General features: G+C 46.9%; 1 protein-coding gene across 1 annotated transcript in view; it reads right to left on the bottom strand.

Annotated features, from left to right (window-relative positions):
* Window positions 1–3,207: 3,207 nt before the first annotated feature.
* Window positions 3,208–14,703, bottom strand: part of pxdc1b (PX domain containing 1b) — a 52,390-nt gene continuing 40,894 nt past the window's right edge. Inside the window, exon 5 of the mRNA XM_073073043.1 lies at window positions 3,208–4,132. Within this exon, the coding sequence (XP_072929144.1) occupies window positions 4,018–4,132 (115 nt within the window). The 3' untranslated portion in view covers window positions 3,208–4,017. The remainder of the gene's footprint in view (window positions 4,133–14,703) is intronic.

Here is a 14,703-nt window from a genome sequence, read left to right as displayed (position 1 = left end):
CAGTGAAATGGTATGGTGAGCTGGTACAGTGAAATGGTACGGTGACCCAGTACTGTGACCCGGTACAGTGACCCGGTACAGTGACCCGGTACAGTGACCCGGTACTGTGACCCGGTACTGTGACCCGGTCCAATGACCCAGTACGGTGAGCCGGTACAGTGACCCGGTATGGTGAGCCGGTACAGTGAAATGGTACGGTGAGCTGGCACAGTGACCCGGTACAGTGAAATGGTACGGTGAGCCGGTACGGTGAGCTGGTACAGTGACATTATACAATGACCCAGTACAGTGACCTGGTACAGTGACCCGGTACAGTGAGCCTGTACAGTGAAATGGTACGGTGAGCTGGTACAGTGAAATGGTACAGTGACCCGGTACAGTAAAATGGTACGGTGAGCTGGTACAGTGAAATGGTACGGTGACCCGTCACAGTGAAATGGTACAGTGAGCCGGTACAGTGACCTGGTACGGTGACCCAGTACAGTGAAATGGTACAGTGAGCTGGTACAGTGACCTGGTACGGTGAGCCGGTACAGTGAAATGGTACGGTGAGCCGGTACAGTGACCTGGTACTGTGACCCGGTACAGTGAAATGGTACGGTGAGCCGGTACAGTGACCCGGTACGGTGAGCCGGTACAGTGACCTGGTACTGTGACCAGGTACAGTGAAATGGTACAGTGACCCGGTACAGTGACCTGGTACGGTGAGCCGGTACAGTAAAATGGTACGGTGAGCCGGTACAGTAAAATGGTACGGTGAGCCGGTACGGTGACCTGGTACAGTGACCTGGTACAGTGACCCGGTACAGTGACCCGGTACGGTGACCCGGTACAGTGACCTGGTACAGTGACCTGGTACGGTGAGCCGGTACAGTGACCTGGTACAGTGACCCGGTACAGTGACCCGGTACAGTGACCCGGTACAGTGACCCAGTACAGTGACCCGGTACAGTGACCCGGTACGGTGAGCCGGTACAGTGACCTGGTACAGTGACCGTTACAGTGACCAGGTACGGTGAGCCGGCACAGTGGCTCTGGACAGGGCAGTTGCGATAAGTTGGGTAGTTACAGGACTGGGTTCGTTGTAGCACTGTGTGTTTGCATCACTGTGACTGTTACATTGCTACAGTCACTGCGTTCTATCAATTACAATGAAGTGTCAGTTCCAACACTCCACTAATTCAACTCATTTATGTTCACAACACTGCCTATTTGGGCACTTGGGTCACTACAGAATTGTGCATACAGAAAACGCTGGAAGAACTCAGCCAGACGGGTTGTGTCTATGGAGAGAATGTTCTGGGCTGAGATACTTCATCAGGACTGGAGGTGAGGCCAGAAGCCAGAATAGGAAGGTTGGGAGAGGGGATGTTTTAGAAGCTGGTAGATGAAGGGGAAGGTGGGTGGGTGGAAGAGATGAGGTAGGAATCTGGAGGTGATGGTGGGGGACGAGGATGAGGTAGGAATCTGGGAGGTGATGGTGGGGGAGGAGGATGAGGTAGGAATCTGGAGGTGATGGTGGGGAGGGGGATGTGAGGAATCTGGAGGTGATGGGTTGGGGAGGGGGATGAGGTAGGAATCTGGAGGTGATGGGTGGGGGAGGAGGATGAGGTAGGAATCTGGAGGTGATGGGTGGGGGAGGGGGATGAGGTAGGAATCTGGAGGTGATGGGTGGGGGAGGAGGATGAGGTAGGAATCTGGAGGTGATGGTGGGGGAGGAGGATGAGGTAGGAATCTGGAGGTGATGGGTGGGGGAGGGGGATGAGGTAGGAATCTGGAGGTGATGGGTGGGGGAGGAGGATGAGGTAGGAATCTGGAGGTGATGGGTGGGGGAGGAGGATGAGGTAGGAATCTGGAGGTGATGGGTGGGGGAGGAGGATGAGGTAGGAATCTGGAGGTGATGGGTGGGGGAGGAGGATGAGGTAGGAATCTGGAGGTGATGGGTGGGGGAGGAGGATGAGGTAGGAATCTGGAGGTGATGGGTGGGGGAGGAGGATGAGGTAGGAATCTGGAGGTGATGGGTGGGGGAGGAGGATGAGGTAGCGATCTAGAGGTGATGGTGGGGGAGGAGGATGAGGTAGGAATCTGGAGGTGATGGGTGGGGGAGGAGGATGAGGTAGCGATCTAGAGGTGATGGTGGGGGAGGAGGATGAGGTAGGAATCTGGAGGTGATGGGTGGGGGAGGAGGATGAGGTAGGAATCTGGAGGTGATAGTTGGGGAGGAGGATGAGGTAGGAATCTGGAGGTGATGGGTTGGGGAGGAGGATTGGGAGATGATGGGTGGGGGAGGAGGATGAGGTAGGAATTTGGGAGGTGATGAGTGGGGGATGAGGATGAGGTAGGAATCTGGAGGTGATGGGTGGGGGAGGAATCTGATGGTGAGGACAGTGGACCATGGAGGAAAGGGAAAGAAGAGGGGCACTAGAGGGAGGAAATAGGCAGGTGAGGAGAAGTGGTGAGAGAGGAACCTGGATGGACAAAGAGAAAGGGAGGAGGAAAATTTACTAGGAGTTATAGAGGTTTATGCTCATGCCATCAGGTTGGAGGGTACCAGATAGAACATGAGGTGTTGGTCCTTTATCCTGAGTTTGGTCTCATCATGGCAGTAGGGTAGGCCCTGGTCTGACATGTCGGAATGGGAATGGGAAGTTGAGTTGAAATGGGTGGCCACAGGGAAATCCCATCTTCTGAGGCGGACAGAGCAAAGGTCTCTGACAAAGCAGTCCGAGGAGGCCACATCATATACAGTAGGTGACTCTGACAGACTCCAAATTGAAGGGAGGACTGTTTGGGGCCTTGAATGGTAGTGAGGGAGGAGGTGTAGGGGCAGGTGTAGCACTTGTTCTTCTGTGGAGATTTGCCAGTAGGGATATCAGTGGGGAGGGAAGAATGGACAATGGGGTCATATAGAGAGCGATCCCTGCAGAAAAAAAGGGTGGGGCAGGGGTGGGAGTAAAAGATGGGCTTAGGGGTAGGATTCTGTTGCAGATAGTGCAAGTTACAGAGAATGGCAAGGTAGGTAGGTAGGTCATACGAGAAAACCTTGTGGTCCAGAACTATCAAAGACCTGAGTATGCTGGATTATCAAAGGTTTGAAGGTGACAGCTGTAAAAGTAAGTGCAGCTCTGTTAATAGTTTGCATCAAAATGTGGCTCTGTATTCATCCGTTATTCTGAAATAAATGGCCACCATTTGGTTATTGCATTGATTAAAATATTTTAATGATTAATACTGCTGCCAATAAAATACATTTGCAGATACGCTCTATAAAACAATCTTGATTTAATAATTTACTATTTACATAAGTCAAAAATAGTAAGTTAGTGGAGATTTGTTTAAAAGGTCTTATAACAGGGATCACGTGCAGTCCATGGGGATGCAGTGAAGAACACAGTTTAGACAGCATTATCAAAGTCTTTAGTAGCTTCATGAACCTTCAGTGTTCAAAGACACACAGGAGGGGTGAAGATGGAACATTCTGAGATGAGCATTGCCTCAAATACCTCCCTCTTTCTGAATCCATCTGTGTGGGGATGATCTCAAGACCAGCCCCCACCACAGGATAGGGTCTCCTCCTCCCCAGGTCTACCTCTGCATGCAAACACAAAATACTGAGACACATTACAACCCAGAACACTCCACACCAACTCTTCTGCAAGGTGAATGGATCCCACCTGTACTGTCAAGGTGCTCTGTTTTATAGATAATTGCTTACCCTGCTGATTATTATCTATTTTTAACAAGGAGACATTTTGTGCTTTCCAAAAATTAGCAAACCAGCTTGTGAATTCTCCTTCTGCCAGAGCTGAGGCTCACTGGCAACTGATCCTTTCATGAACAGCTGGGCAAGAAGCTGCAATCAGAGAATAATGCAAGTATTTGGATTCCTTCATAAACTGACCCAGCCTGCAAACTGAATATTGTTATCCACTTCACGTCTCGCTGTTGGAAACAAGAGGATAGATGAATAAGGCAAGGTGCAAGTCAGCCTCTTTTTAAATGTGCCTGGTGTCGCAATCACTCCAAGATGTCTGTTTCAAAGGGAACAAGCTGATAATAGGATAAGTTTGTAACGTAGGCGCTGGAATCATCGTCATCAAGCTCTTCAGTAAAGTCACTTCCGTTCTGTAGTCTGCAAGAGAGACAGGTTTACTCAGTGGGGTTGATGCGGACCCGATGCATGTAACAAGAATACAAAAATACAGCGATGTCAGCTAAATAACAGATCAATTTATAATTCTGCTGCAGCAGTTGCATATTTCATATAAAGATTTACATTGTACTAAGGAACAATTTCTTTCTTTCTTTCGTATGTCGTACTCTGTGTGACCTTTCAGACAATATAAATCTGTGTGAACCAGAACTGTGGTTTTATTCCCTTCCCCTCCTATCTGCCTCTTTAACTTGTAAACCTCTGCCACAGTAACTCAGTGATAAACCTTTTTCCTGCTGCCATGCTTCTAGGTGTCCCTCAAAGTCTTTCCATATTGTGATTAGCAAAAGAGGTGTGGTGCTGGGTTTTGTGTTTAGTTCGGCCGAAGTCTTTGATAGCCTTATTGGCTAACTGAGATTTTAAAAATCTCTCAGGAGTTTCCAGAAGTGCGGGTTTCATTGAACCACAAGTGACAGCAGATGCTGGAATCTGGAGCAGAAAACAAACGGCTGGAGGGACTCAGCGATTTGTCAATGCTTTGGGTCAAAACTCTGCAAGTTGAAGTCCTGATGCAGGGTTTCGACCTGAAACGTCAACAGCTCCATTCCCGACAGATGCTGTTTCCTGCTGAATTCGTCCAGCAGATCGTTGTTCTAAAGACTCTGGGTGCCTGGTGGGTTAGGAGGTCTCTGATGTACTGAAAGGCTGACAGCTTGGCTTCAGGATTCATTTGCTTTCCACCTAACGGAAAATTGACATGTCATGGTGGATGGTGGACAGTCTGTGAGAGTACAACCCTGCCAAAACAGGCTGTGACACTAATATCAATCGAGAATAAAAACTCCTACCAGTTGACAACCTAATTAAACAAACTAAAAAAATCCCAATATGATGAAAATGAGTAATGTGCTTTCCACTTGGAGAAGGTATTTCATATCATAATATTAGCAGGTAAATCCAAAATATCTAATATTCTTCCTCCAGAGTTTACTTTCATCCTTCTCTCCTTTAATACACCAAAATAACTTTTGATCTCCTAATCGACCTTGTCATGCCCACCTGCACAGCGCTTTAACTCCATATTGTGCATGTTTCCCTTTTTGTTGCTTTGATTTACTTAAGGATGGAATGATCTGCCTGGAAGGCAGACCAAAGCTTTTCCCTGTATCTTGTGACAATAACAAACCAATCCTAGTGAGCATATCACCAGTAGCTGGTGTCAGTGACAATCATACTGTTTGGCCCTGGCATCTCACAGGTCCAGGCAGCACCGGGAGAGAACATGCCTTGTCCCTGCACTTTGAATTACTGTGTGTCTGCATTGTCCTCATCCACACATCCTTCTTGCCCTGGTCCATTCCCATAATAACTGTCCACGTTCAGTTGTACAGGAATTAGTAATGGCACCAACAACTACCATCTCCATCATGCCATGGGCACAACACTTCTCACCATCATGGACACCTTTGCGAGGCAGTGCCTCAAGAAAACGGCTTCATCACCAAGAACCTTCACTATTTGAGTCAGGTCCTCTTCTCGTTGCTACTTTCAGGGAGCAGGTATGGCTATCAGAAGACCCATACTCAATGATTCAGGAACAGCTTCTCCTTCTCCACGAGCACTTCACTCCAATAACAGCATTCCACTTTTGGTACTCTATCTATTTGTGTAATTTATAGTCATTGTGTGTCTTTGCTCCACAATACAACAAATTTCACATCACGTCAGTGATGATAAATCTGATTCTGTTACATCATCAACTGCCCAAAGGCCTTTCACTGAATGTTTGCAATAAAAAGATCAAGAGATTCTAGCATCAAGTGCCTTAGTGGACAAGCACTGTTGTGTCCTAGTCAAGAGGGTATGAGATCAACTTACACTGAGAGAATTTGAACACAGTTCAGGCACATTGCACGGTTCAGCGCTCCCTCTGTACCACCTCTCCCATGGGGCATTTTCTCAGTATTGCCCCTCCCAGTGTGTTCCCTCAGTACAGCCCCTCCCACAGTGTGGTGCTCCCTCAGTACTGCCCCTCCCACAGTGTGATCCTCCCTCACTACTGCCCCCTCCCACAGTGTGGTGCTCCCTCACTACTGCCCCTCCCACAGTGTGGTGCTCCCTCAGTACTGTCCCTCCCACAGTGTGGTGTTCCCTCACTACTGCCCCTCCCATAGTGTGTCCTCCCTCACTACTGCCCCTCCGTCAGTGCCATGCACCTGTCAATCTCAGCATTTCCCCTGTAGTACCAGTGTGAACTTGCTCAACTCTGAGTTGGTACATGGGAAAGGCATCCTTTTCTCTTTTTTATGACCAACCTCTGATGTGCATATGAACATTGATAACAAATTCTCAGATCAACAATGGTCTGTGAGCACTCTATTGTGACTTAATGATCTCAAAGATGAAGGATAATTGGGCCCTGACACTTGCTGAGAGATGGCAAAATGGGGTGCAAATGCAGAGAAACACCCCTGAGCAATGGGACACTTTCCTGTCATGCACGGTCGCGTTAGCAATCAATAACAGACCAGCTTCAGCTGACTGACCACCCAGAGCCTTTGGAGTTTATCACTCTCCTCCCACGGCTGTCTGCTGTGACAAGGATGGAATAAGTTGCAAAGCTCAGCCCCAGCCTGGGTGAATTACAACTGCAGTTTATCAGTGCACTAATGGATGGGGCAGTGAACTGGCTCCTGGGTATTGCCAGTGTTGTGGTGAGTGAGTGTCACTCCAGGGCAAAGTCACTTTGTAGCTGAGATATCATCGAGAACACGAGTAACAACCCAGACCCGACACAAAACTCACACCCACCAGGAGTAATGATCCCTGCCCTCCTACACCTGAGACCTGGGACCTGGTCTCCCTGCAGCAGGTACAGCGAGGCACCAGATAACACCAGCATCCCTGTCTCTGTAAAACCCTCCCAATTTAAACTCAGTACTGAGGCCCAGCTACTTTGGTCCACTTTGTTGATCGAAGCACGTCATTCACAGAGATGCAAGGTCTCAACTCAAAGTGTCAACCATCATTCTGCCCTCCAACATGGCTCTATCTGCCCACCATCTGCCCCCTCAGACTCTCAGTCCTCTCCTTATACTCTGCACCAGTGGCTCTCAATATGGGCTTGCCAGATTTCATAGGGGCTACAAATAACAAAAGAAACTGGGGGCCACAGGAGTATCTGTCTGGGCCATGATCAGTTTACTGTTTTAATGAAATATTACTAAACTATATCAATAAAAAAATACGTAATTTAATTGGAACCCTGATTGAAATGAAAGGGAAAATACGCTGGGTGATGCAAATGAGGCAACAAAGCAGGTGGGGGTGGTGTGTGTGTGTGTGTGTGTGTGTGTGTGTGTGTGTGTGTGTGTGTGTGTGTGTGTGTGTGTGTGTGTGTGTGTGTGTGTGTGTGTGTGTGTGTGTGTGAGTGTGAGTGTGAGTGTGAGTGTGAGTGTGAGTGTGTGTGTGTGTGTGTGTGTGAGTGTGTGTGTGTGTGAGTGTGTGTGTGTGTGTGTGTGTGTGTGTGTGTGTGTGTGAGTGTGTGTGTGTGTGTGTGTGTGTGTGGTGCAGCAGCACATCAGTTGTTCTCTCTGCTCCCGCACACATCACTGTTCACACCTTGCAGGGTGGCCTGCTGAGTCCGCTGCACAACTACCCCCAGATCACAAACTGCAGACTGGGGGGGTCTGCAGCAAGGCCAGTCAGCGAGTACGGTTCTGTTTGCCTTCCAGCGATACATGTAATATTTATAAAACGTGGCATGAAGGCTGCAGTTACTGCAGTGGGGTCATCTGTCAGAAACTGCAGAGAGGTGAGAAGGTGTGATTCCTTTAAATCCATTTACAACTTCCATTCAATCCCTGATAATTACCATATTTTGAAAGGAAGTTCAATTCACTTTCATGGTGAATACGTGCTCTTTATTGCCACAAAAATTTGCATTTATAATAGTACTTTAAAAATATTTGTAAAATTAACAGTAAAAAGTTAAATTATTTTAAAAAATACTGCTTAAATATCTATTTTTATTTTTACATGTATATTCAATACCGGTATTTTTGCACCTGAAATTATGTGATTATACTTATTATAATCCTCAACATTTGCTAATTTTCTTTCGAGCCTAATCAACAGTCACAAGGAAAAAAATCTTCAGTCTCATATCCTGCAAAAAGGTTATTCCTACTTTTCTTGGAGCACTCTCAAACTCTTAAGCAGCAATGTTGGTTGTCGTGAGTTTATGCAATTTCCTTCACTGGCCACAATTAAAATAGAATTGCAAGATTATATATTTGATTATATATACTGATCATATATTTTGATCATTTGAAACATCTGCACCCTGACATGGAATTTTGGTTCAGAGACCTGCTGGAGATACATATTCCCGATTGGGTGGTGGATCCATTTGGGGTGAATGTGAACAATATTAACATCACTTTGCAAGAGTGTCTTATTGAACTGCAGAGTGATAGAACAACACAAGCAAAATTTCTGAATAACTAGTGATATTCAAAATAAGTTTCCACAGCTTTGGGAGAAAGCAAAGATGTTTTAAATTGGACTTCCCACCTCTTACCTAGTTAATGTGGTTTTCGTCAAGATCTTCACCTGCTATAACAAGCTTACAACCGTCTTGATGTTGTGAAAGGGTACATCCAGGAAGATTTCTTAAATTAATATGTGAACAGTCCAATGAGAAGAGGGGCTGTACTGCACCTGATGTTGGGTAATAAGCCTGGCCCGGTGACTGAAATTTCAGTGGGTGAATAGTTAGGGGACAGTGACCACAGCTCCTCAATTTTCAGGATAGCTATAGCCAAGGATAGGTATGGTCCTTGAGGGTTTTAAGTTAGAGTAGGGCAAATTACAAGGGACTCGGCAGGAACTAAGAAACATTAATTGGGAGGGAAGACCATTCAAGGATAAAGGGCGGACCATTTGTTTGGATGAGCCGGCTGGTGGCATACTGGCATCAGCGCCAAACTTTGGAGTGAAGGCTCCCGAGTTCGAATCCAGCCGGCTCCCTTGCACGCTTTCCATCCGCGCTGGGTTGAGCGTCGAGCGAGCAACTGGGCCTTGTAAAAACAAGAAAGCCTGCTAAAAAAAAATGCCGTCACGGCGGTGTCCTGATGACTCCATTCGGAGTTAAGGGCTTTCTTCTTCTTCATTTGCTTAGATATGGAGAATGTGAGTGAGGTACTTAATGAGTTCTTTGCTTCAGTATTTACCAAGAAGGATATGGTTGACTAGGAAATCAGTGCTAAGTGATATGATAGGACGTCTAGAGGTCAAGGAGGGGGTAGTGCTTGGCCTCCTGATGAGGATTAATGAGGGTACATTGGGATTTACCCCAGGTAAAAGGAGGCAAGAGATGAGATTGCTGTGGCCTTGACCAGTATCTTTGTGTCCTCTCTAGCCACAGGCAAGGTCCTGGATGATTGGCAAGTGGCTAATGTTGTACCTCTATTTAATTAGGGAAGAAGGGGAAATCCTGGGATCTATAGACCAGTGAGTCCCATGTCAGTTGTAGGGAAATAGCTGGAGAAATTTCTTAGGGATGGAATATATGACATTTGAAAATGCATGGCCTAATTAGGGAGAACCAGCATGGCTTTGCTGGTGGCAGGTCGTGCCTTACCAACTTGACTGAGTTTTCTGACAAGGTGACAAGAGAAATTGATGAGGGTAGAGTTGTGGATGTTGACTACATGGATTTTAGTAAGGAGTTGGACATAGATCCTCATGGGAGGCTAATCCAGAAGATTAAGATGCATTGGGTCTGCAGCGAATTGACTGTTTGGATTCAGAACTGGCTTGCACATAGAAGACAGGGTAGTGGTTGAAGGGACTTGTTCAAGCTGGAGGTCTATAATTAGTGGAGTTCCACAGGGATCTGTGCTGGAACCTCTGCTGTTTGTGACATATATAAATGATGTGGATGAAAATGTAGATGGGTGGGTTAGTAAGTTTGTAGATGATACCAAGATTGGGGGAGTTGTGGATTGTGTAGAAGAGTGGCAAAGAATACAGCACACTACAAATCAGTTACAGATATGGGCAAAGAAATGGCAGATGGAGTTTAACAGAGATAAATGTGAGGTGTTTCACCTTGGTAGGGCAAATGCAAAGAGAGTACACCGTTAAGGATAAGATCCTTAATAGTGTTGCTGAGCATAGAGATCTTGGGATCTCAAGTTCATAGCTCCTTGAAAATGGCTACACAGGCTGATTAGGTGGTAAAGAAGGCTATGGAATGCTTGTTTTTATTAGTTGGGGCATTGAGTTCAAAAGTCAGGAGGTTATGTTGCAACTTTATAAAGCTCTGGTTAGGCCACATCTGGAGTATTGCATGCAGTTATAGGAAGGATGTTGAGGCTTTTGGGAGGGTGCAGAAAAGGCTTACCAAGATGCTGCCTGTTTTAGAGGGCATGTGCTGTCATGAGAGACTGGATAAACTTTGGTTGTTTTCTCTGGAGGCTGAGGGGAGATCTGAAAGAGGTTTACAAGATTACGAGAGGCATAAATAGAGTGGACAGAGAGTATCTGTTTCCCAGGGTTGAAATTTCTAATACCAAAGGGCATGCAATGAAGGGGAGAGGGGGTTGGTTCAAAGGGGATGTGAGGGGTAAGCTGCTTTTCTCAGAATGGTGAATGCCTGGAATGGTGGTAGAGGCAAACATATTAGAGGCTTTTAAGAGACGTTTGGATAGACACATGAGTGTGAGGAAGATGGAGGGATATGGACATTGTGTAGGTAGGAGGGATTAGTGTTTGGATGTATTTGATTTGCTTTTTTGCTGGTTTAGCACAACACTGTGGGCTGAATGGCCTGTTCCTGTTCGTATTGTTCTATGTTCTAAAGATGTGATCTTCAATTATTGTTAACCAATTTGCAATCTGATAATCAAAAATTTAAAGAACAAGGTTGAGCACCAATGCTCTACACTGTCAGTTCTGATGAAGGGTCTCATCTCCAAATGATGGCCATCCACAGCTGCTGACTTCCTCCAGCAGTTTCCCTTTGTCCCAGCTTCTAGCAATGGCAGTCTTGTGTCTGACTCTTTGAATGGCTGCTGTTAGTGGTGGAACTCATTGCACCAGAGCTTCGGAGAAACAGTAGGTCCAATAAGGCTCCGTTTAGGCCACACCTGATTCCGAGTGGCTCATTACAGGTGGTTTTGGAGAGAGTGTAGAAGAGGATTACCAGGATACTGGCTGGATGAGGGAGAGGGAGAGGTTGGACAACTGGGTTGTTTTGCCTGGAGTGTTGGAGATTGGGGGGAATGTAATAGAAGTTTATAAGATTACTAAAGGCATTGACAGAGTAGACAGTTATCATCTTTTCCTAGGGTCAAGGTCAAGAGCAGTGACCAGCTGCATCACTGTCTGCTATGGGGATTGCTAAGCATCAGATCGCAAGACCCTGCAATTGATAGTGACACCTGCTGAAAACATCATGGGATCTCTCTCCCCCACCCCCATTCAGGACAAATGTCTCAGAAGTGCTGCACATGCAGTGCCTTCAGCCTTGTCAAAGACCCCTCCCATTCATCCCGCTGTCAGGCTGAAGGTATCACAACATATGAACCAGAACTGTAGGGCTGGGTAACAGCTTCTCCCACAGGCTGTTGGATTTCTTAACACCCTTCTGCCATCAGGCACACACGAACACCCAGTGTGAATGCCCTGTCACCTCCCCGCGACCCCCACCCCCACACTCCACAACTCACAGACACACTCTCATCCTGCACCGGTCACTTTTCACCTTTTATTGCTGCTGGTTCACATATTCATACAACTGCTCGTTTTAGTTCCAGTATCATTACACTGTCTAGATAAACATGCACCTCACACGTTACGCCATCCTGTCAATATTCAGGCCATGTCACTCAGACCCTTGTGCTAATATTTTCTGTGACTATATGTACTGAGTTTTGCACCCTGACCCCAGAGGAATGATGTTTCGTTTTGTTTTATGGTTGAATGGCAATAAATTTGACTGGAACTATTGTTCCATGCACAGGTACAATGAAAAGCTTTCTCACAGAACAGAACAGGCACAAAGCATCACATAAGCACATTCACAAGAAAAACTATTTACACTCTACTTTCAAGGAAAGGACACAATCGGAGAAACACACAACATGCTGGAGGAGCTCTGCGGAGGGAAATGAACAGTTGACTTTTCGAGCCAAGATCCTTCATCAGAAAAAAGAATTCCATTTTGGATCAGAATATCTAATATTAGAGGGCACTCGTTTAATGTAAGGGTGAAGTTTTATTTTACACAGTAGCAGTAGGTGTCTGGAATGTGCTGCCGGGGCTGTGGGTGGGTACTGGAGGCATTAGATGGGCTTCTTGGTTAGGTGCATGAATGTGTAAAGAATGGGTATGGAACTTGTGACTGGAGAAGGGATTACTAGTTTAATTGCTTTAGTGCAACTTCATGAGCTGAAGAGTCCATTTCTGTGCTGTATTACTCTGTGTTCCTTTGCCCTCCTTACAGTTCAACACACCCCAGACTAACCCTTTTTCCCACATAGAAACAAGCCACTCGATCTATCTCAGTCCTATGAGCGATACCCTCAGTCCCACTCCCTTCATAACCTCTCTCCCCTCCATCCCCTCAGTCCCACTCCCTTCGTAACCTCCTCTCTCTCCCCTCCATCCCCTCAGTCCAATTTCCCCTCCGTAACCTCCTCTATCTCCCCTCCATCCCCTCAATCCCACTCCCTCCGTAACCTCCTCTCTCTCCCCTCCACCCCCTCAGTCCCACTCCATAACCTCCTCTCTCCCCTCCACCCCATCAGTCCCACTCACTTCGTAACCTCCTCTCTCTCCCTCCATCTCCTCAGTCCAATTTCCCCTCCGTAACCTCCTCTATCTCCCCTCCATCCCCTCAATCCCACTCCCTCCGTAACCTCCTCTCTCTCCCCTCCACCCCCTCAGTCCCACTCCATAACCTCCTCTCTCCCCTCCACCCCATCAGTCCCACTCACTTCGTAACCTCCTCTCTCTCCCCTCCATCTCCTCAGTCCCACTCCATAACCTCCTCTCTCCCCTCCACCCCATCAGTCCCACTCACTTCGTAACCTCCTCTCTCCCCTCCATCCCCTCAGTCCAATTTCCCCTCCGTAACCTCCTCTATCTCCCCTCCATCCCCTCAATCCCACTCCCTCTGTAACCTCCTCTCTCTCCCCTCCACCCCCTCAGTCCCACTCCATAACCTCCTCTCTCCCCTCCACCCCATCAGTCCCACTCACTTCGTAACCTCCTCTCTCCCCTCCATCTCCTCAGTCCCACTCCATAACCTCCTCTCTCCCCTCCACCCCATCAGTCCCACTCACTTTGTAACCTCCTCTCTCTCCCTCCATCTCCTCAGTCCCACTTCCATAGAACCATAGAACATTACAGCATAGAAACAGGCCTTTTGGCCCTTCTTGGCTGTGCCGAACCATTTTTCTGCCTAGTCCCACTGACCTGCACCTGGACCATATCCCTCCATACATCTCTCATCCATGTACCTGTCCAAGTTTTTCTTAAATGTTAAAAGTGAGCCCGCATTCACCTCTTCATCTGGCAGCTCATTCCACACTCCCACCACTTGCTGCGTGAAGAAGCCCCCCCCCCCCAATGTTCCCTTTAAACTTTTCCCCCTTCACCCTTAACCCATGTCCTCTGGTTTTTTTCTCCCCTAACCTCAGTGGAAAAAGCCTGCTTGCATTCACTCTCTCTATACCCATCATAATTTTATACACCTCTATCAAATCTCCCCTCATTCTTCTACGCTCCAGTGAATAAAGTCCTAACCTCTTCAACATTTCTCTGTAATTCAGTTTCTCAAGTCCCGGCAACATCCTTGTAAACCTTCTCTACACTCTCTAAACCTTATTAATATCCTTCCTGTAATTAGGTGACCAAAACTGCTCACAATACTCCAAATTCGGCCTCACCAATGTCTTATACAACCTCACCATAACATTCCAACTCTTATACTCAATACTTTGATTTATAAAGGCCAATGTACCAAAAGCTCCCTTTACGACCCTATCTACCTGTGACGCCACTTTTAGGAAATTATGTATCTGTATTCCCAGATGCCTCTGTTCTACTGCACTCCTCAGTGCCCTACCATTTACCTTGTATGTTCTACCTTGGTTTGTCCTTCCAAAGTGCAATACCTCACACTTGTCTGTATTAAACTCCATCTGCCATTTTTCAGTCCATTTTTCCAGTTGGTCCAAATCCCTCTGCAAGCTTTGAAAACCTTCCTCATTGTCCACTACACCTCCAATCTTTGTATCATCAGCAAATTTGCTGATCCAATTTACCACATTATCATCCAGATCATTGATACAGATGACAAATAACAATGGACCCAGCACTGATCCCTGTGGCACACCACTAGTCACAGGCCTCCACTCAGAGAAGCAATCCTCCACTACCACTCTCTGGCTTCTTCCATTGAGCCAATGTCTAATCCAATTTACTACCTCACCATGTATACCTAGCAACTGAATCTTCCTAACTAACCTCCCATGCGG

Source organism: Hemitrygon akajei, chromosome 20 (assembly GCF_048418815.1).
Source record: "Hemitrygon akajei chromosome 20, sHemAka1.3, whole genome shotgun sequence".
NCBI lineage: Eukaryota > Metazoa > Chordata > Chondrichthyes > Myliobatiformes > Dasyatidae > Hemitrygon > Hemitrygon akajei.
Note: the sequence above shows the minus strand (reverse complement) of the source record. Positions and strands in the feature narration are given on the sequence as shown.